Here is a 22,703-nt window from a genome sequence, read left to right as displayed (position 1 = left end):
GAGATAAGATAAATAGATTTCCAAAGCCCAGATGAATGATAAAATCTTTAATTTTTTTGTACAAGTGAGTAAATTACAATACTGGAGGACATTTCAAATTTCTAAAAAACAAGAAAAGCATAACAAGCTAATAATTAAGTATGATACTTAATGTGTATAAGTATGTGTAACACACAAATGTACAGAAACTGTAGGAATGCTTATTTACAGAGGGGCCGAGAATTGAAGGAAGAGGACGGAGAAAACATCTGATACGGAGAGAGAAAGAAGAGGGAAAAGTGGGTTTTTAAAAAAAGAAAAATAGTTTAATAAAAACTGAAAAGGGGTCCAAGAGGAGAAACGTAGGAATGAGAAGGGATTTAATGTTTTATTGGTTCGTAATGGATCAGACGCATTGCGTTCTCATTTTCGATCACTCCTGTAATGAACTCTCCTTCAGCCAGTCGATCTGTGAAGGGAGGAAAAAATAAGGAGTTAAGACGAGAAACGTATAAGTACAAAAAAAGCCAGGAAAGTGAGATAACACGAGGATGGATTATTGTTATCTAAACAACATGTTCTTATCTCGTGTGCTTGGTACACAGTAGCATGTGATGTATAACTTAAGATGTTTTTGGGCCAATGATTTGTAATAAAGCTTGCGTGACACAAGTGATCCTGTAAGTGGAGACTTGCCCCCAGGTGGATTAATACTTGTATTACTGTTAAGCCAAACAGCTGATTGTAAAATGTAATCTCCCCCACAGGATGCTGGAACATCAGCTAAAGAAAGGTAGCAGAGGCTTCCATTGATATTATCTCCCTCTGAGCAGAAGCACTACCACTACACGTCCTACCATTGTCTTTCTTTTCAAAGCAGCCCCACAGCTTGGTGGCTCTCTTCTCGGGTGTGTTCTCATCATCTGGTAGTTTGCTGAGGTCCTCTTTGGGGATCAGCTTAAACAAGGCCTGAGAGGGGGTTGGGTATAAGATGGAAAGTAATGCTGCATGATTTTTCTCATCACCAGCACAGTACATAAAGCAGATGGATACTGACCAAAGAATATGTAAGCACTAGTAAAACTGAGGATGCTAACAGCCTTCTTCAGTTAATTTATTAATGTCTTGTGCATATTTGGAGTTACTGGTATTGTAGTGAAAATATGGAGGCCAGTATTTTTTTTTATAGTTTTTAAACATAGACTATTTATACAAATTGCAAAATCCTTTTATTACAAATACATAAATATTCAAACAAGCTACAGCATTTCATAGGGCAACTCTCCTGTCATCTCTCAGACAGTGGACTGAATGACTAACTGAGTGTAAACCTCCTGAGTGTGCACTTTAGGTTCAGGCCTTTAAGTTTGTGTCCCACTTAGAGAGGGAGCACTCATCTCCCACATTTAAGACACCTAGATTAACATGGATTAGTGCCAAGACTCAGGCCACAGGCCAAACACCAAGATGTCATCTCTTTTCCCTGGACTATCCCTCAATCTCGCCCCTGCTCTGATGTTATGGTCAGTACAGTTTAGACTTCAGACTGTGATCTACGCTGACAGACATCAAGGTTGTGAAGTCATAAAAATAAAATTAAGCAGCTGGTTTCCTTAAAATAAATCACACTTGCAGTCTTTAAGGATTTGTCTAACATGTCAGAACAGTGTACTTGCGGGCTGGTTTTGAGGCATTTCCACCTTTTTCACTTATGTTTTCTAATTTAACATATTATTTATACATTACATAAGAATACTTTCTGGAAAATGGAGGCGGTGTATCCTTTTACCACACAGTAAATTTGTATTTGTCGACCTCTACCTCAGTGTTTTACAGACCGGAAAGAATCTCATCTTATAGTAAGTTTTTGAACTGCTATCGGGGCTTTAAAATGCAGCTATTTTATGCAGTGTGCTGTAAACATGGTGCTTATGGACTCAAGCCAGTTGGCCAGGAATTCAATCCCATTACAATGCCAGCTGGATTCTTGGCTCATCTGTCTAAACCGCTTACAATTCCATATCATTTGTCTGAAGAGAGAATATAGAAAAGTGTAAAACCTCCATAAGTTTCATAACATTTATTATAGTACAGTCTTCAGTCCACAGTGGCAGTCTCACAAGTAAAACAGCCATGGATTAGAATCGAGATGATGAGTATACTCTTGTTTAGGAGTGGAACTTAAGAGTAGCTCTGCTCAGGAGTAGGGCTCCCTATATTGTCTGCAGGCTAAACCTGTAATCGCCAAGATTATCAGGAGTTTTAGGCTCAAATAGACTGGCTAATAGGGCTGCCAATTAAGACTGAGACCTACATACCATGAGAAGAATAGTAAATTCTTAGTTAACAGCAACACAGCTTTAATGGATTTTGCAGAACGTGGACAAAATAAGGAGATAACCTAACAAAATAATCCATTAATAATGCTAGTTGACCTAATGTTACAGAGTTAAACCAGTTAAACATAGAAAAAAAGCAAAAACATTAGATTCAATAACAGGCATTAATGTAAGGTTTTGCGTTATGTTGCCTTATGTCAGTTAATCCAATAAATTTAATCGGACATCTCCGTTCCCTCCTCACTGAAACCACGGCTGAGAGAATAGTTTGAACTTCTGATTTACAAAGTTGTTATAGTGAAAGAAAAATAACACTTTAGGTTTTTGGGGGCTTGGGGATTAATAAAAACCAGAATAAGAAAAAAAGATCAATGTTTAAAATGAATCTCTTTCTGACGGGATATGAGTTAACATTAACTGCTTGCTGTCACACTAGAACCATTAAAGCCACTCATCCATTCATCAATGTCGCTTTTATAAACTGAACCACGCTCACCTGGCATATTTCTTTCACTTCTGCCTTGGTGATGTATCCGTTCTTGTCTACATCAAACAGGGAGAAGGCCCACTCCAGTTTTCGGGTTGTCCTCCCAGTGGAGGTCATATGTAGTGCAATGATGTACTCCTTGAAGTCTAAGGTGCCGTCATCGTTGGTGTCAAAGGAGCGAAACACATGCCTTGCGTAGCTCTTAGGATCACTGTCAGGGAAGAAGCGCGCATAGATTTCCTCAAACTCCCCTGGTGAGATGCGTCCTGATGGACACTGCTTCTGAAAGTTCTCGTACCACTGGGAGATTTCTTGCTCAGTAAATTTTGTGGTGAGCTTCAGGTCCTCCAGGATCTCCTTTGATATCGCGCTACTGGTTGCATTTCCCATTGTAGTTTCTTTTTAATATCTTTGCAATGTGTTAAACTGCTTGGCTGGGATATGCCACTTGATAGGCTTTCTTCTCTGGTGTCAAATGACTCTTCTTTTTCCAAACTATTATTGCTTACTGGCTTGATGTCTTCTCTCGATGTCAAAAACCAAGCAGAAATCTGAAATATAATTTTGAATTGTGATATAATTCACATAACTTTAAATTAATAACAACTTGCTTGTTAAAATGTGCAAAATGTGCAGAAACCTTACCAGTGTGTTGTGTGAGCAGATGATGGCTGAGGAACCGAGTGTCTCTCTCGACAGTAAGACAGTGAAAGATATAGGCGGGCGGGGAAAGCACATCCTACACGAGTTGACTAGGTTAAGTCTGTTAATGCGGGATTTAAGGTGGATGAGCATTTGACCAAATTGCAACCCCAGATCCTAATTTTATCTATTGTCTGTTTGAAAAGTCCGGAAAGCTCTAGTGTATGTTTATACCCCTGCTAAATTACTTATGAACTCTGGCAATCAATTTGTCCCTGTTAGTCTTGTACTCACTAATTTACTAGTACTAAATTGCTGAATATGAACCGATAAACAGAACTTTAGTGCATCCAACTGTAAGTTACAGTTCATTTTGGGAGCCAAACGTTACTTCGGTAAACTCACCAAAAAGTGAGTAGGTGCTTTCTAGCAAACTGTGAACAAAGCTTCAGGTGGGTTTCAGAAAATTCTGTCTGCTGTTTTAGTTATGACCTTCAATAGGTTTGATTGAGCACTGAAAGCCACTCCACCATCTGTCCAGGCAATTTTAACTCCCCCAGCAACCCACGTCTACGTCCAATCCCACCTGCGCCCTTAATATCCCTGTCACTGCCGACCCCGTCTGTGCATGTCCTCCTTCCTGTCCTACAGTACTGCTTTCCTTTGAGTCACTAGTTTAGGTTTATATTACCTAGCTAAACTTTGTTTTGTTTTTTTACATGTTTTTTTGACTGTATGAATTTCTTTAATCTCAACATTAATAGTTGCGGACATGACTTACATTCTCTTTTCTCCGCCATAAGGTACTTTCATGTTTTAAAGGCTTACTGAACTGCACACTAACAAAACACACACTGATGACTTCACTTGAATTTTTTTCTGATAGAAACTCTTTTCTGTCTAGTCTCTTGTAACTCAGCTCCAATTTACTTTTTCTTGTCGTTTCCATATTCATTGCCAACAGCTATGTTCTCATTGGAGGCTATCAGGTATTATCAGTATAACAAACTCACTTCATGACACTTTGGCTGCCACCTTTACGTCATTAGTCTGTTTACTTTGTGTCTACTTTAATTAGAGCGAAAGTATTATCTTGATTGTCTTAGGTGTTGTTTCAGACCAACATAGCATGTGTAAAGGAGACTTCATGAGTTATGCACACGTATAAGAAACACACATAAACACCAGAGATGAAAGCAGCATGCACTTATCGTATTTAGGACATGTATTTCCCTGTATGATAATCAATAATTCATTTTTTATGTTTAAACTATAATTTGCTAACTGGATTAGTCAAGCCCCGCCCTCTCCTACACAAGCCAGAGAATAGCCAATTACCCCCGTCTTCATCCTATAAGGGTGACGGTCAACTGAATTACCCCTTCTCTACAGAACAATCCCTGACATGTGATCTCTACTCTTGTTTGGGCTAATTGCTAGAGCCAGAACGAGCAAGGATTTGTAGCTACTCTTGAGATGTTTTTCCACTTGGGGGAGAGAGTGCGTAAAAATATCGGTAACATGGGCGTTTGGCATCTTAGATTAATTATGATTCTGTCAGAACTTAATAAAGAAGTTTTAACATTGCTTTGCAACATTAAATCTGTATTTATTTCACAGGCAGGAACACATGCACATACAGTAACATAAACAATGAAAACTCGAAGGTTTATTTGTATCAGAAAATAACATGACTATAAATATCCACAATTAGGTCAGTGACAACCTACTTGGCAGCATTATATGGTATTAATGGGCTGTATCAAGTGTCGCATGTGTTACAGCACTGACCTGTGAAACGTCAGTACTGACGTATTCTATAAATCTGCAACACTTAATGTGTCAATGAAGGATCAGCCTTATTAATTACTATCTACATTTGGTAACAGATCTCTGAAACAAGGTTGTCTTGAAGTTAATCGTTTATAACTTGAATTTGTGTTGACCTATAGTTCTGTTTTAATATAGACAGGCTCAGGATTGAAATTCCCCAATAACATTTCAAAGTTGAGTACGAGTATAAAGTTTGAGATGTAAGAGCACTGAGAAAATAATTCGAGAAATAGGAATGCCAAACAGGAAAACGTTTAAAGAAAAAAAAAAACAATCTTAGTCCAAACAGTGCCTTGGTGGGACGCAACTCAAATCTTAAGACTGAAAGCAAGAGGAAAGGAGGAAGGGAGTTGTTTCCAGATAAATATCTGGTAATGGCTCATAATGACGCGTAATGACAGACGACAGCTTCCTACTAAACACAAGGAAAGAGGGGAACAAACATGCTGTGACGGAAGTCTTGATGATTGCGTCCACAATTTTGCAAGGCCTCGAGTAGGTGATGTATTTCAGAAAAGCACTTTGCCGCTGGCGCCCATTTCTACACCCACTGTCCAGAGAGAAGTCAGGAGTGCCTTTAGTGTCTAATCATAGAGAGTTTCATATTTAAAAGATACTTACTTAAGACTTTATTTAAGGACCTTCACTTTTATAAAGTTTCCTCTGACGTCTAAGCTCCTGGATCAAGACTGAGGTAAGAAATGTTACACTTAAAATGTAAAAAAAGAGAAAAAAATTGACTTTTTTGGCTGTCTAAAATTACAAATATTAACAATTCATTTGGCTTTCTAGAATAAAAAGCTTTTATATCCTAATATTCAGGTCCACTCAATTAAAAAAGTAAAGAGTTACAGTTACAAATACTGGTAGAAAACCTGACGTGACAAACGCGTGTTTGAAAGGTTGTTTCGATTATCAGATTAAAACAATGTCCAATCTTTAAAAAAGTGTGTACTGAGCTAGTTTACATTTAATTCACTGAGCCTGCAGTGAATTGATCGATGAATATTATACTTTACAGCCACAAAATACACATCGGTCATCAGTTAAGGCTTTTTCATGAAATGTGTATAATATGTATGGCTATCATTATAAAATACAGATCCTATAAGCTTTGGACGTTTTCTTCTGGTTGCCTGCCTAAACAGGTTCAGTTATTTCAAGGAAAGCTCAAACACACTGATGGGAATTTGACACAGTATATAATTATACAAAGTTTATACCGACAGCTTGGGATGATTTATTTTAAACTTGAAGCTGCATAACTGATACCAGACATGAAAGCAAAGTGGGGGGTTTTCTAATCAAGACTATGTGTGATATCGTAGAAAGAAGAGAGAAGAAGCTACATGTAAAAAGCCCTCTTGGCCATCTACCAAGCAATAAAAACAGACCATGGCGTCCAAAATGGAAACCCTTGATCCTTCAACTTTATCAGATGTCACCTCTACTGTGAGATACGGGTCTAAATCGGAAACCGTGACCTTACCAGGAGGAGTTGTGTCAGTGGCGGGCGTCACTGTGGTTACTGGAGGCGTTGAACTGTCTTGTGGATCCTGCATGCTAGCTTTTGGATTTTGGGGAACTCTCATCGGCTTCAGCTGCCTGGCTGTGGGGCTGTGGGACCAGCTGAACTTCTATAAAGGGGGAACCTCTCATTTGCTGGGACTGGGGCTTGTGATACTGGCCCTCAGTTTTGTGGTGGTGGTGGGTGTGGCAACAATTCACCTCCTAACCAAGAGAAAAAGACAGATGACAAAAGAAGTGAGACAGCATGGGAAAGAAGTTCTTGTAGAGAGTGGTAGGGTAATAAAAAAAGTCACAGTATAAACAGTGTTTAATGACAGACATTAAGGAAAAAAGATCTCTGATCTTTTAGAAATAAATTATCACCATTGCAACCCGACTCTGTACCACTACTTATTAGGTATCTTTAATCTAAATAATGTAGAAATGCAGTTATTCAGTTTTGAGGCATTTTATTTCAACTTACAGTCATTAAAAATTTACACACTAATATTGTAGTTTTGTATTCTAATTGAGCCGTGTAGGCTGGCAAAGTTCTTCTTAATGATCAACATATGTTATTGCTTATGCTTATGACTTGTTGCTTTGTAAATCTAAAAAAAAAGCAGTGAAAATGAGTTTCGTCTTGAGCAGTGGTTCATGTCACATTAATAATAATAAGCCAATAATGTAACACTATTCGACTACATTATGCACATTGTGCTACTTACACTTAATTAAAATTATGAATATAAATGTTTAATCCCACTAATTATTTTCCTTGTAATGGGTTTTTTTTTTCACTCCTGCAGCTTGTAATGTGTGCACAGAGCATAAACAGAATGCAATAATTGGACTGGGTAAAATGTGAGAGAATCAAAAAAAGGAAGAGAGAGACAGGGTTTTATTACAACAGAATACAGGACATTGCTCATTTTAACCTAGTGGGTCCCATGCATGCAGATACCTTTTAGGTTTTGTATTTGCACCCAAACTTGATATTAAAAACTCAGCAGGACGACATCTTTATAGAAACACTGGTTAGTGAGGATAACCCAAAGCCTTTCACAATGTTGCTGGGATAACAGAGACCTTCCTGTCTACGTATCTTTTAGGATCAGATATGGGGATTATCCTGAGCTACATTATCCTTAGTATTTTGCCTTTTATGATTTTTTTTTTAACTTTAAGCACCACAAATGTCATTTGAGGGTTTAGTTAAAGTTACTAGTAACCAGACAAATTTACAAATCACAGTGAGCATGATTCATAAAAGTGCAGACCAACAGAAGTAAGGTAGACTATAAAAAGCACTGGAGTTACTAATACACAGAAAAAAAGTTGTTAATTCTTTTTTGGGAGTCTCAGGAGTGTGTGTGACAATAAAATACTAAATATAATTTTAAATTGTATATTATTTTTCTAAGATTTGTGTTCACTGGGGTCCTTCATTTTGTATTTTTGGTCAGATCATATTTGATTTTATTGAGCTTTCCTGCTTGATTTGTAATTTTTTGTTGTAGGTTATGTTTAATGTTTTGGCTACTGTAACGAGAATAAATAAAGTACAAAATAAATGTTATATTTCAGACCTGTGCTTCTCATGTGATGTGCCCATATGTCTTTGCTGCTCACTGACCTGAAAAGGAAAAAAAAAGTGAAAGAGAAACTATATCACCAGTAAGACCCACAGAAGTTAGCTAGACAGGGACAGTTAAGCTAACTTAATAAAGTGCAAAACAAAGTTTAGAAAATTAATTTAATATCACAAATAACATTAAAAAATAAACAAAAGCAATGAAATACTTGATATCCAACAATGCAATTCAGGTTGTTTTTATCAATATTTTATTTAGTCAAAGAAAATGACCATATCGTGGGAATTTCATGGAACACAAAGTCACATAGTCATTTTGTTTTAGTCAACTCTAAAATTTGCAATTTGATGAATTATTCAACTAATTATTTTAATCCTGTAGAGCTAGCTAGGAGGCTAGCACAATTAAAAATGTTTGTATAGTAACACTCTGACTATCTTCTGACAAAAAGAGGGACAGGACTTCGGATATTAGGTTTCTGTGACTGTCTAACGTGAGAGTTTAAATGTATTGTTAATTTTTTGCTGAATTTACCTTGTAAAATATCATTTACCTGTTAAGGTTCATGGAGCAGGCATTTTAAAGTGAAGGTAGCTGCATGATGGACATCCTGCAGATAGGATTCATGATCATCCAGGTATAGTATAATACTTTACAAAAATAAAAAAAGGAAGGACAAAACTCCGAAAGGCTTTGTTTTTGTTTCCGTAGCTTATTTTCATTGACACTGAGGAAGTGTAATGTTCTTTTATGCTTGTAAAAGCAAATGTAAAAAAGTTGTGAGAAAACAAAAACAGCAAAACAAACAAACATAACAAAGCTCTAACCACATACAATGAACATGAAATGTACTGAGGGACCAATACTGCCCAAAATACTGACTTAACTGATTTACCTTCATTTTCCCTTTAGTTTTGTTACACAAGAACAATGTTTAAAGTTACATTTAATAAAATCGAGTCCAATTAACTGTACCCGATTGATATACATTCAGGTTAAGCACATTTTCCTTAAACATTAAGTATTTGAATTATTATTCTTTTTTTGTCTTTTTTTTTTAGAATATCGCCATCTAGTGGAAGGAAAACTAACTGTACTTTATCCTAAGACAATTCTAGCTTTTGCAAGTTTGCAGTAGTTTTACTTTAGTTTCGTCGGTGTAATAATAAACACGTTTGCATGATTGTTTTTCCCCATCTCACTAGGAAAGAGATCCCTGCACAAATATCCCTTAAAGACACTTCATCTCTTTCGACTTTTTAATTTGACATCACATCTGTAATGTTTTTATTTTAATGATTCGCTCACAAACATTGCGGTAAACTGTTCCAACCACTTGTGGCAACATGGGAAAAGAGATTGAGCTGTTCTCAGGAATGTAAGGTATTTCGACAGGTTTCGGATTCGAACGTGCTTTCCTCAGATCACCTGACAGTCCGCTGCAAACTCCTTGGTCACGTGTCGTCGCTCAAGTTTCAGGAAACCGTTTTTTTCCTCCTCTCGAAAACAAAACTAACAATGTCCCGCCCATTTAACCGTCCATTGGTTAGAGCAAACAGTTACAGCGCTCGCATTGGTCAATCTGAGGACATGTCTGCGCACGTCAAATTCGAGCAACACCCCCTTCTTTAAACTCGTTTATGTGTAATTGATATCGTCCCGAAGAAAAAGACGGCTGGAGTTTCCTTATTTTGGGGCAGTAAAATGAAAGTTGTGAGGAAGTCAGGCGCTAAGGTAAGTTTGTAAAACGGCAGCCGAACAACTGAAGAAACACGGCTTTATTTTTGGCTAGATTTCAACTTTGTGAACCTACTGCTAACGAACTCTCAAGGTGTCCACTGTCAGGCTTCTTACTTATTTATACAGTATGCCGATTCGAGTCTGTTAGGTCTAGTAATGCTTACCGAGAGTATTAATAATTAGAGTAAGGAGTCGAATAATAAAACCTATCGCTGTCATAGTCTGTCATGTTTGCTTAGTTGGTGCTATTTGTGGAGCTTTTAAAAACACACACACAGGAGGTCACTTGGTCTGCATGCTATGGTATTATCCTCATTAGATCCATATAAATAATTAACAGAAAGCCTCACCGTACTGAGGTGAAATGTCAGCAGTTTGAAGCACACAACTCGACTTTAAAGTCAAATATGAAGTATGTGATTCTTCGCTCTATTTGCTAGTTCACAGAACATAGTTGTGTCTTGTGCTATAGCCTGGAAAACCAAGGAAACGGACAACATCACATTAGGTATTTATAGTTTAGTTGTGATTTATAAGGGTTTTTTTTTTTAATTATTATTGATCCCAAGGTTGAACTACTGGGGAAACTATTATAGATTAAGATCAATTTATTTGGTGTGAAAGCAGACGTTTTAGCTGAGTAAAAGTGCAAAACAAAGCGTTTAAAAATAGAAAATACACCAAAACCATGAAATAGCTTCCTTTTCTTATTTCTTTTAATATTTAATTGATCAAAACCTAATAGCCTGCTTCATGGTCTCAAAAAAGTTCAAAGAATCATACCGGAATACAAGAAAACCAAATGATTGCGTTGTGTCACTTCCAAGGTTATAGTAATGCTGAAAAGGGAAAATGGCCAAAACAGCTGACAGTGCACTTCCAGTTAAATCATCTCTAAAGAAAGTGACATGACCTTTTCCTTCCTTTTTTCTGCAGGATGGACTCTAAAACACCTCCAGACATCAGATAAACCTCTATAGAAAGTGAAGTCTTCGAGGATGCTGCTGTATGAATGAACATGTGGAGAATGGGAGGTGCTAGTGTTGGGAGAAAGGTTAAGAACCTAGACAAACGAGTTGTTAGTGAGAAACTGTAACACACCATCGACTCACAGATCTGTTTGCTTTTGGTTTTGAGCTTTTGGCAACTGTGTTGCAGCAGAGGTAGCGAAAAAAAAGAAAAAAATCTTTGGCTGATGGAGTACAGTGAGAGAGTGCTTTGTGGGACCGGGGAGGTGGAGCCGGACCCAAACATTGTGAGTGAAGAGGCAGGAAAGCTGTATTCAGAATTACAGGTAAGAATGAGAACAATATGTTATGTTGATCTGGGTGGAAATATTATTTACATGTGGTCACAGATACCTGTTTTCTCTCTCTGCTGCTTTACTCTATCACAGACTGTTATTGAGATCCATGGTGAAAGCGTGGTGGAGTCTCTGGTACCCATATTTGTGTGGGTACTGGAGGGCCTGGCCAGCTGCAAAGCACAGCTGAGAGACAGGGAGGAAGAGGCTGAGAGGGAGAAAGCTGAACGAGAAGAGCTGCTCGAGCGATATCATGCAGAGAAAACACTGAGGAAAGAAAGTCAAGAGGTGAGTCATGATACTGTGAAGGTGTGCTATTGCAGGTTTTATTGTAAAAGCAGGCATTTCACTGTTCAAGTCTTTTTCTTTTCTTAAGAGGTATCTTGAGTTGGATGACCAAATTGAACAGGAGAGGAGAGCCATGAGGGGCAGGGAAAAGGAGCGAGAACGGCGAGAGAGAGATCTAGAGAAGAAAGCAAGACAACAAGCTGATCAGTGTGCGTATTTGAATATTTACCAGCAACAGTAATGTCACTGGTATTGTTTTGACCCTGTACGTCGGTCTCTGTTGATAAAATATGTTTCTGGAAACCTCTACTGCAGTAGAAGCTACTGCAAAGGCAATTTGAGGATTTTTAGCTGGTGTTCATATGTCTGTGGACAGATACTGTCAACATGACAGCAGCACAACTGTACAGGCGTATTGAGATCAAAATAAAGTCTTAGATTCATGCAGTAACAATGCAGTAATGACTACTCGGGGGTTATAATTTTAACATGTTAATCGGGTTTGTGGGGCTCTCATGCACAGTTTTCTCCAGGACGTTTAGTTGTTTGGTTTCATTTCTGTTTTTTCTTTTGAGTTTATCCTGTCTTTGCTGTGTACAAAGAGTCACGCACAATGAGGTTGGCAGCAGATTGTGTGGGTTTGCCATCCAGGGGTGACATGGTGGTGCAGCCTGCAAGTTCTTCCTGTGACTCTGTGGATTCTCTCCAGGTGTTCTGGGTTCCTCCCACAGTCCAAAGATACGCATGTTAGCTTAAATGCTGATTTGAAATTGCCCGTAGGTGTTTGAATAGTTGTTTGTCTTTATATGTGACCCCTGTGACAGACTGGTGACTTATACAGGGTTTATCTTGCCTCTCACCCCATGACAGAAGGAATAGGCTGCACCCCCTCCCCCTTATGACTCTGAATTGGATAAACTAAAGAAGGTGGATTGATGGACATTTGAATATGGTTTGCACAATGGAATAGGCTTGTATTCAGGATTTGGGAGGTTTAAAGGCCACATCAGTCCCTTCTTTCTGTGTTTCTCTAGCCATTTCGAGACAATTTCTTTAGTAGAGGACATTGCCCTGAAATAAATCACATTACACAAAAAATAAATGTGAAGGTGCAAAGTTTTCCCACAGAGCACAATTTTCACTTCAAATGTCAGTGGTTTAAAAGTTGTGGCTTACTGGTGTGTATCAGGAATAAATGCCAAAGAGCAACTCAAGTCTAGTTTTAGGTGTCTAGACTGTATTCTGTTCTTACATGCCTTCTGTTTTCTTGCAGTGGTGGCCTTGGAGGAACAGAAGGCAAATCTCAGTAGAGAACTGAGCGCACTGAGAAATACCCACAACAAGGTCAGATATTTTTGGTTAACCTCCATGCGTATGCTCAGTAACCACTGTCTTATTCTTAAGTCGTCAGGTTTCTTACATGTAGCTGATGTTCTTTTCTTTTCTTTTTTTTTTTAGTTGGCCCTGACATATCGGGAACTTTTGGAAAAGAGGAAGGAGTCTGAAAGAGATTCTCCTTTAAGGTTCTTTTCAACATTATGCTAAAACACATTTGCTATTCTGCATAAAGTATCACACAGGAAGACTTTAAGTAGCAGCAGCCTTATTGTGAATCGTGTTGTAGCCATGCGCAAAATGAAAAACTCTCAGCCTGTTGTAATATTAAACTAAATGTTGAATGCTTCTGGCATTTCTGACAGCAGGTTGGTGGTATTTCTTTGTTTGAAAGGGATATCAAGTACAGTGTATACCACATGTGACTGAAAATGAAAACCTGAAGCTACTTTGTAGCGTTAACTTCAGCTTTTTAGTTGCATTTGGCAAGATACTCGCAAATTCTCTACCTTTATTGTTGTTAAATGCAATATTTGTGGAAAGTGATTAGTAAAAGATTATTAACTAGAATTTTTTTTTTTTTTTAAGTCACAGGATATATTTTAGAAACACCGTTGCAAGAACATGGTGAAAAATAAGAGGATTTAAAAAAGCATAAACTGAGTTGTTGCGTTTAGGAATCATGTGCGTTCCAGGAATGCTGACTTTCCGTCACATCAGGTCTTGCCAGAACCCAGTGTTACTGAAAAGGTAAATGGCTTTGCACCTAAAATGACCATCTTCCAAATTTCTAATTCGAGATTTTGCCAAAGATGTAGCTTACGTGTTCTGTTTTGTTTTTTGTTTTTTTTTCTTTTACAGATAATTAAAAGACCACATTCAAAGTCTGGTCCCCCCTGTTTGGAAGATCTCATGGCCAAGAAAGAAAAACAGGTCGATAGAGCTGCAAAGCCTTCCACAAATCAGTTTGTCATTGACATCATAAACTCCACTCCTGAGTTGGCACATTTTAATGGCTGTGTAAATGCAAGGTACTAACCTGAAAGCATTAACTGATTTATTTCAGCTTTATATTTATTAACTAAGCCAACATTTACTTGAATTCATCTGCTCGCACACATATTGTATCAACCACCTCCAAATTTTTCAGCACCCCAGTTAAACCTGACACTGAAGAACCTTTAAAAGGTGAGCTGGAGACCAGCTTCAAGGACGAGATGAATGAGTTGGGGCAGAGCAAAGTAGAAGAAGAAAAAGGAGAAGAGGCGGACAAAAAGGATGAGGGAGAGGAGGTAGAGGACGAGGATAGTATAGAGTGGGAGCTCCGCAACACTGACTCTGTATTCTCTGAACTGTCTGAGCTGAGCCGCGATTATGTGGAGAGTGTAGACCGAGGGGCCAGTGTCAGAGGTAAATGCAAGTTTGTTTTTTTTGTTAAGATCTGCATTCCTGAGTTGCTTTTTTGAGTTTTAAAGAAATAAATGTCACAAACATAGAATCTTTGCTGCTTCTTTGAAACACAAAGTGATCCGAGGCAAAAGAAGTGACAGAAAGTTGGTATCCAAAAATAATCAGGCTCTGTTGGGAGACTATTTATACTCTACTTATATTAAGTTCAAGTATGTGTTTTACAAAGTTTTACTTCCCCTTTTCCTATTCTACAAAATCTCATGTCCTGATTTCTTCTTAAACATGAATGCAGGTTAAATAGTCCTTAATACAGGTTAGAAATGTATTAATTTCAGTACTTGTCTGTTTGCATGTGCATTCACGCAGTTTAATTTTTTTGTGTGTGTTTTTAGGCAGCGTAGACCAGTCTGAGGAGATTCTTTCTCAGTATGAGGAACTGAAAGTCACCCAGTGAGTCCTCAGTTTATTTTCTATGACTAGTCTATTGTGATTTGTTGAGGACATGGGGAGTTTCCAAACACTTGGATTTCTTACTTCGCCAAATACCAACAGAAAGCTTTGTATTATCTAATATGATTAACCACTGTTTTTCTTTTCCACCATAATTCTGAGTTTTATATCTGATGCTATACTTCCTTTTTCTCAGTGAATTGGTTGAAACTGCTCGTAAGACTTTGATATCTCGGGTAGTGGAGCTGACAGATGAGCGGTCAGCTCTTAAACTGGAAGTGGAAACTCTTCGGGAAACACTCTCCCGATTGGAGGGGCGGGTGAAGGAGAAGGAGGAGGAAACTAAGAGGTGAAGAGGATCATTCAGCTGTTCAATAAATAACCTGTTCATTGTTGTTATTACATACACGTTCTGACAATAATCTCGCCCTTTATTTTACAGACTTCGGAAAGAACTGGAAACTTGTCAGTCTGAGGATTCTGATGTAAGCTGTGATGTACTATCTGTAGGTGTAGTCTTCACTGCCTTTCTAGCTGCTCATAGATGGTTTGATGGATTAATTTATTTTCCCCTTCAGGTGTCTCAGCCAGCATCCATGCGTAACTTTTCCCGTTCTGAAATGGCTCGCGTGGTCATGGAGAAGAACCAGTATAAGCAGCGTCTGTTTGAACTGCAGGAGGCGGTTAGACGCAGTCAGACACTCAGGTAACTTTTGTGCCTTTCTTGAAGATTTAAAAAATTGTTACATTTGAGAATCTGTTGTGTGATTACAACAACTCGTGTAACATCAGTGGCTCAAATCTTTGCCTCCAACCTCATCTATTACTTTTTCTTTAGAGCAACAAAGGAGGAGAGATTTTCAGAAGAAAGAAGGTCAAGTGTTTGGAGAAAGTAAGTAAATCTGTCTTTGAAAATAATTTACGACTTGTTACACACCCATCCTCCTGTACCTTAAGATGATGTTGAAGCTCTTATAACCCAAACAGAGGTGGGTGGTGCAAGCCGCATGATCTGATATCTGAGCTGACATCTTCATAACAGTGTTAGTCCAGGATCATCATTGCAGCTGTGCAGTCACATTGGCTGAGCATTCAGCTAGCAGTTGCCAAGAAGTGCAGAAAACAACACGAGATGAGAACCATTACATAAAAGTGAAAAGGCGTCAGTTAAAATGCAGGAGAGGGACAAATGTTTTGGTGTTGTGGTGTTACTAAATGCACCTGGCATTAGGTGGGCTGAAATTAAGAAGTGTATATTTGTTCATGGTTAAAATACTTAGAATTGTTCATGTTTTCTTCAATTAAAGATTCAACCGCTTCTTTGGCCGGTCCAAGGAACCATTAGTTTCACCTCCTGCTTCCATATCAGCTCTGCGACCTTCCCCATCACTCACTCGCACTGCTCTGGGCTCTCCACAACCACCAACCATCAGTCGAACTCAGGCTGAGTAAGCATCTGTCTCTTAATAAGTTACTCCTGCTTATGTGTTTTTCAGCAGTTGTGTGCAAAGATTTAGACAAAATGCAAGTGAGAAAAATAGAGATTGGATCTGAGTGAGGTCTTCTCTGAACTACAGAGTCTGGCCTAGCTGATTACCTCATTGTCAATAAATATTTTTCATTCACGGTTGGGGTTCAGCTACTTGCTAATGCAAGTGAAATAAGAATCAGACATGAAAAATTATCCGTTCCCTTTATACCTGTGGGAAATTCATAAGCACGCTTCACAAGACAGCCTAAGAATATCTCAGAATTTTAAGCGATAAGCTGGAAACATTGGATGAAAATCATAAATAGACACTTTCTATTTATATACAACAAGTGTTTGCCTCGGCCTAAGTACTGAAACAGGAGTGTCCAAACTCTTGCACCGGCCTCGGGTACTTCTTTCCACTTTCCAAATTATTAAGTAAATGAAATGCAAGATACTAACAGTGAAGGCTCTTTGTCCTACCGTGGCTCTATGTATTTCACTTAAAAAAATAAAACATATTTAATGTGAAGCTGATAAATGCCAGAATCATTTTGTCTAGGTCTGCTTCTCCTCCTGCTCTTTCACCACGTGTCAGGAAGAGGGAAATCTACAGAGAAATTCGCTCCCAGATTTGGGGAACTCTGGGAAAGCGGCAGTTACATGGCTGGAGCCTGCCACTAGCAAACACACAGGTAGTAGAACCACATTTCTATATACAAATAAATAGTGACGTGCTATAGAGAATAAATAGGAAACAGTGGAATAAAAAGCTTCCTGTTGCTGTTATTGAGTCTATATAGTTAAAATACTAAAACAATGAAAATAGTAACTATACCAATAAAAAAAAAATAAATAAAATAATGTCTGGCTTTCATTCAAGACTTTTTTTTGCACAATATGGATATTTACTGTGCAGATCACTATACAAGCAATACTCCGGTAAAAATATTGTTAATTACTGTAGGACTCCAGTGAACCAGTACCAGAGCCTAAAGACGTGCCTGTTCTAATGCAGCTCAGACTGCTGGATCACAAAGAATCGACTGCCAAGGTAAATGTCACTCAAAGGAGGCTTATTTTCTGTGCAGAAGTCTTGAACTACCCCACTGGATGTCACTCAGTGGTTTCTTTTTTTTTTTAAAAATGGATGGAAATATGAACCCAGAAAAGTACCACAAGATTTTGATCCACCATGTCATACGATCTGGAAAGTGTCTAATTGGCAATACCTTCATTTTTCAACATGACCATGGTCCCAAACATACACATTGGCCTCACCAGAGCCCGGGCCACAACATTATTGAAGGGGTGCATGGGATCATCTTGACAGAGAACAGAAGAAAAGGCAGCTGTCATCTAAAGAAGAGCCTTGAAGGTCCTTCAATATGCCTGGAGAACTATTCCTGAAGACTACTACCCAGTTTCCTTGCAAAATGTAAAGAAATTAAGGGTGGCTCAAAACTTTTGCACAGCACTGTTTAATGCACAAGATGTTTTTTGTTTTTAACCATGAATTCAAAGCTACTTCTGTTCCCTTCAGCTTAAGTGTGCAGTCGCAGTCCCATCTGAGATCTCTGGCGAAGCCACAGTAAGTTTGTCATAATCCTAGTTAAGAAGCAGCTACAGTCATCCTCTAATTATGATCACCCAACCATGACTAACACTTGTCGAGGCACAAATTGGTTCATGCCATTCATCTTTTCAAACTTCATATCCACCCCTTTTCTGCCAGTGTTCTGTGTGGGTAGTTTCTGGCCCTGCCTCCTGCAGTGATATTACAGTGATTGATCCAGCACGCTCCAACACAGTTCTGGATCAGTTCAGCCTCCCTCCCACAGCTCCTGCCCTCTGCATCTGTGCTGTGCCTCCCATAGGTCAGTGCTGGTACAATGGGCTGCAGCAGCTGCCCACAGATGACTTGTCGAGTGTATTCTGTACTTCTATTATCCCCTGTTACCGTGCTGTTTTTACTGGAAACGCTTGGAAATCAACATTGCTTACTTAGCTCTGACAGGGCCTGTCTGTCTTGTTATTTAAGGTAACACTGCAGGAACTGTGTGGATTGGAACTCAGGAAGGAAGGTAGTGCCAGCTGAATAAGCAGTTTACGACAGTAAATATCATCTAAACAATTAAAAGACTTTTTTGTCTGTTAGTTTATCACAGACTGCCTCTTCTTCCCTTGGCTCCTTTCTCCCATTGTCCTTCTCTCACAGTATACTGGTGCATTTGGCCTCTGCTGGCAGAAGCCTCTGTCTGCGGTCTGTATCCCTCTCTGAGAGTGTTCATTCTCTCACGTGAGTTCTGTCCATTTGCATTTGGATGTTGTAACACGAGATGAGTTACCTTGAAGTCTCTAAGCAGAATTGAAAACGATCTACTTTGTGTTGACTCGCTCTCACAGGTATTCACAGGGTCAGGTCATTGCTGGTTTAGGTGATGGGACTTTGGCTTTTTTCTCACACAGTACAGGTAATGGATTTGTTTCAAACTTACATCCAGCTGTCTCGGCTAATTAATTTCTTCATTTTGTTTGATTTGCATAAGTGAGTGAAATGAATAATGATGCAATGAGTCATGTGATTAATAGATGGCTGGAATCTGCAGTCACACTCTTTGATGCCTCTTGGATCAAATCCTGTGCAGCCCATTCGTTGTTGCCTTGCAAAAGGCGGCCGCTTGTGGGTGGGATACTGGAACAAAATCTACGTGGTAGACACTGAAAGCAAGAAGGTGGAGGTAAGAAACAGAGGAAATGATACCTATTATTGTTTATTGTGTCTCATTCTTACCATATCTTTAACTCACTCTCTTTATTCCTTATCCTACTTTATAGCAAACATTCTCAGTCTCTGAGCGCAGTGAACAGCAGGTTCGCTTTCTGTGCGCTGGTGGAAGTGGGGTTTGGACTTCCTGCCGACTGGACCCAATCCTCAGGCTGTTTGACTGGTCCACAGGACGGCCACTACAGGAAGTTGACTTTGCAGCTTTGGTCACTAAAACATTAGGTAGTCGAACCGTTTTTGTTTGTTGTTTTTTTTGTTTTTCTTACAATACATATACCTGTATGTATGACTTAAGTGTTGTTACTGAGCAGCTACTAGAGCAAAAAAATCATTTGATGGACTACAGTAATGGGAACATTTATTACAATCATTTCTTATTTGGTAACTGGGAAAAAAAAGTAATACATCTCTTTAAATTTTGCTTCCAAAGAGCCAGACTTTGTTGTACTTTTTTAATCAGTCTTGAGCAATAGTTTTTCTGAAGGCTTTCTGAAGATATTTCTCTTTTGACATTGGCTATTTGAAAGGCTAAATGTGCCAAATTACACATAAACTGAACTGAAAGTCAGTGGCAACAGGTCCTATGTAGTAATGAACTCTCTTAGAAGCTTTCTTGTAATTTGTCGCCATATAAGGTGGTCACACCAAATATTGACTTTGAAGCTTGTACACTTTTTTGCCTTATGTACAATATTTCCATGTATGTACATTTCAATAGATTGATGCCCCTTTTCCCCATTTTCTGAAGAAAATATAAAGCAATAAGGGATGCAGAGTACTGTGTGTATATTTTATTCATTATTTTTGTTTTACATACATTTTGTTTTGTAACCGACCACTTTAACTTTAATCTCACAGCTTTGCTAACCAGTTTTCTCTCTCTCTCTCCACAGGCCAGCCCTTCCTGACACTCTCACCTCTCCAGATCTCCTCTCTCACTGTTATCTGTGGCCGTTTGTGGGTGGGCACAGGAGGTGGTGCCATTTTCTCCATCCCTTTGTCCATAAGTATGTTTAGCTTAAGAATGCCTGGAACTTAAAGTTATTTGGCCATAAATGGTCTCTATGTACTATTAACCATATTACGAACTCTCTGCAGCTTCAGAGGATGTTTCCATCCCTTATTGCTCCACTGCATCTGCCCAGCTGTGTTACCATGGACATAGACAAGTTGTCAGATTCATCATTGCTGCACCCGGTAAGAGTTAGATAGGCATTACATGTAACTTCTTAACAATTAAGTGAGACGCTTCAGATTGCACATGCATGTTATTTTTTGTGTTTGAGTGACCACAAAAAAATGTTTGTGCCTGTCAGGTTGTTTGATCACCAATCCTGGCAGCAGCCATGTCACTACTGCTCAGCTTATCCTCAGTGGAGGAGAGGGCTACATCAACTTTCGAATTGGTAAGCTGAAGAATAATAAAACTGTACTTAAGTCTGTCTCATCCATTGCATCATTTGTGCACTACTTGGTCTATTTAAAGGCTGACAAAGTCCTCTTTGTTTCCAGGAGATGATGCAAGCGATGACTCGGAAGAGGTGTCCCAAGCCACGCCACAGCGATCTGAACGTAGTCACATGATCATCTGGCAGACTCCCACACCACCTGTGCCTAACCCTGCACTCTGAGCTTTTTCATCTCACACGTCCTTTCCCTCAGCGCAGTGCTGGTACCCAATCTAGAAGCAACACCAACTAAATATATTTCTGTACCTGAAGTTTGAACCACTGATGTCAGCAGCTGTGTGAGAGTGTGAGAGGGACTAATGCAAGAAATTCTTCTGACTCAGTTTATCCCAACTTATCCCAGGTTTAAACCTGCTGGAATTCTGGCAGCTCTCTTGTTCCCTCAGCACCAGCACTGCATTGATGGAAAGGAGGTAACTGTTCCATGCTTCTCACCTATGATGAAGATGGAGCAGACTCAACAAAGCATTGAAACGGGTCTTTCGTGGAACTGAATGAACCAACATCTTAGTGTGGTAGCAATAAAATACCATTTAAAGATATGAATCATACTTGTTTACCTCATTTATATTTTTATATATATATATATATATATATATATATATGGATGGTGAAACCTTCCCGTGTGCCTTCATCTCATTTTATATCACTGCTGTATAACTGGTCAGTAATTCAGCTCCCTGGTGGTTAATAGATCAATACCTTTGCCCTAAAAATCAATGCAGTATTGCTGACTGTCAACTGAATTATACATTTTTCCTTTGCTTGGTGGGGAAAAAAATGTAGAGAGGAGTCGTGCATGCATCAAAAACATATAAGCTGGTGATGTGGCTTCTCTCGTAGCTGCTGTGTACATACTTTGTTGTTAATTGTGAACTGGAGACAGATTTTTGGTCTCGCACCATAAACACAATCAGACATTTTATTGTCTTATTAAAGCTCCATCTTTTGTGATGTATATTTTTTGGGTATTCCTGCCATGAGTGTTAACTCAATTTCTACCTGTTCACAGTGCTTGAGGTGTCTGTATTGAAAATATATCCGATATCCCCTCGCTTAAAGGAACAACTTCAGAAGCTGTTGTTAAAAATGTTTTATTTTCTCAATTGGCTGTTTGCTTGACGTCTTCCTTTGGATGTTATGCAATTCTTTTAATTTCAGTTATGTTTGGATTTCTGTTCTTGTTTTCCTTGTAAAATAAGGGAGATAAAATCTTTCAAATGTCCTTTGCAGTATTTATATGCAGTTTGTGCACACATGTTGATGTCGTAGCGGCTCTGTATCCTTCTTTGAAATTATGTTTTGACTCAACCTTGTGCAAATATGATTAACAGCTGAAGGCATTTTAATAACAATAATGTACAATCCTTAGCTTTGAGTGATTCTGCTGCCATAATCTGGTCCAGCAATATGACACAAGTAAATGAATGAATAATTTTCAATTAGCACTGTGAGACAATGTTGCAGATTCATGTCTTCAACCTCTATAAATTATTCCTTTTATATATTAGGTAAAGATGAAACAAACATAGTTTTCCTTATAGAAAATAGCACAACAGATCGTTTTTAAGTAAATGAGGTGGTGTCAGCAAAGGAAGTATTTGTAAAGAGTCAAACAGTAATGACACTCCTTTGCCTCAGGCAGTCTGGCCTGCTGCCTAAATAAGGACAGCCCAAGTCAGTTAGTCTTTGGTCCAGTGAGGCTTCTCTACCTACGATGGACTGCTTTGGGTCCTGGGCAGCCGTATCCTGCGACTCAGGTTGCGGGCAAGTCTGTCCACAGCTCCACCCACAACTCCACCAAGCTCTATTTTGGAGGTTAGACCCTCAATGTTTCCACTGTACCACATGACCCAGCCTGCTAGGGAAAACAGCACCAGCAGAGCTCCCGAGTACACCAGCAGATCCCCAAAGTCTTGACCTTTGATCTCCAGTGGGGCAAAGACCCCCAGCAGCAGGGATATCACACCGAGCAGGTCCATCAGCACAGCAAACACCAGAGCCAGCTTACAGTGGGACAACCCATCATACTTCGGTGCCATTACTGCACTGAAAGAGAGAGGGA

General features: G+C 38.9%; 2 protein-coding genes and 1 long non-coding RNA gene across 4 annotated transcripts; 1 reads left to right on the top strand and 2 right to left on the bottom strand.

The window, feature by feature from the left end:
- Positions 1–32: 32 nt before the first annotated feature.
- Positions 33–3,531, bottom strand: LOC113031788 (visinin-like). The gene is made up of 4 exons (XM_026184204.1): positions 3,451–3,531; positions 2,815–3,356; positions 837–948; positions 33–448 (listed from the first exon to the last, which is right to left on the bottom strand). Exons 2-4 carry the CDS (start codon positions 3,193–3,195, stop codon positions 360–362), a joined length of 582 nt encoding a protein of 193 aa, XP_026039989.1. The 5' UTR covers positions 3,196–3,356; positions 3,451–3,531; the 3' UTR covers positions 33–359.
- Positions 3,532–6,952: 3,421 nt separating this feature from the next.
- LOC113031856 (uncharacterized) lies at positions 6,953–9,020 on the bottom strand. Its single transcript, XR_003273813.1, has 3 exons — positions 8,938–9,020; positions 8,379–8,425; positions 6,953–7,011 (listed from the first exon to the last, which is right to left on the bottom strand). It is a non-coding gene; the product is annotated as an uncharacterized LOC113031856 (long non-coding RNA).
- Positions 9,021–9,902: 882 nt separating this feature from the next.
- On the top strand, positions 9,903–21,863 carry LOC113031854 (C-Jun-amino-terminal kinase-interacting protein 3). Of its 2 annotated transcripts, XM_026184321.1 has the most exons (29): positions 9,903–10,118; positions 11,061–11,178; positions 11,283–11,418; positions 11,521–11,715; positions 11,804–11,924; positions 12,989–13,059; positions 13,174–13,238; positions 13,728–13,800; positions 13,912–14,081; positions 14,201–14,460; positions 14,853–14,910; positions 15,107–15,259; positions 15,353–15,395; positions 15,489–15,616; positions 15,749–15,802; positions 16,218–16,358; positions 16,944–17,076; positions 17,349–17,435; positions 17,925–17,972; positions 18,117–18,258; positions 18,423–18,465; positions 18,600–18,680; positions 18,788–18,855; positions 18,974–19,122; positions 19,220–19,391; positions 20,063–20,176; positions 20,268–20,366; positions 20,486–20,575; positions 20,682–21,863. In XM_026184321.1, the coding sequence occupies exons 3-29, from the start codon at positions 11,320–11,322 to the stop codon at positions 20,798–20,800; spliced, it is 2,976 nt and encodes a 991-aa protein (XP_026040106.1). In that variant the 5' UTR covers positions 9,903–10,118; positions 11,061–11,178; positions 11,283–11,319; the 3' UTR covers positions 20,801–21,863. The 2 variants fall into 2 exon arrangements, with proteins under 2 accessions (XP_026040106.1, XP_026040105.1); XM_026184320.1 differs by having other exon boundaries at positions 11,061–11,418.
- Positions 21,864–22,703: the final 840 nt, after the last annotated feature.

This window comes from Astatotilapia calliptera, chromosome 11 (assembly GCF_900246225.1).
Source record: "Astatotilapia calliptera chromosome 11, fAstCal1.2, whole genome shotgun sequence".
In the NCBI taxonomy this organism is placed as follows: Eukaryota; Metazoa; Chordata; class Actinopteri; order Cichliformes; family Cichlidae; genus Astatotilapia; species Astatotilapia calliptera.
The sequence above is the reverse complement of the archived record's forward strand: the minus strand, read 5'-3'. Positions and strand labels throughout refer to the sequence as shown.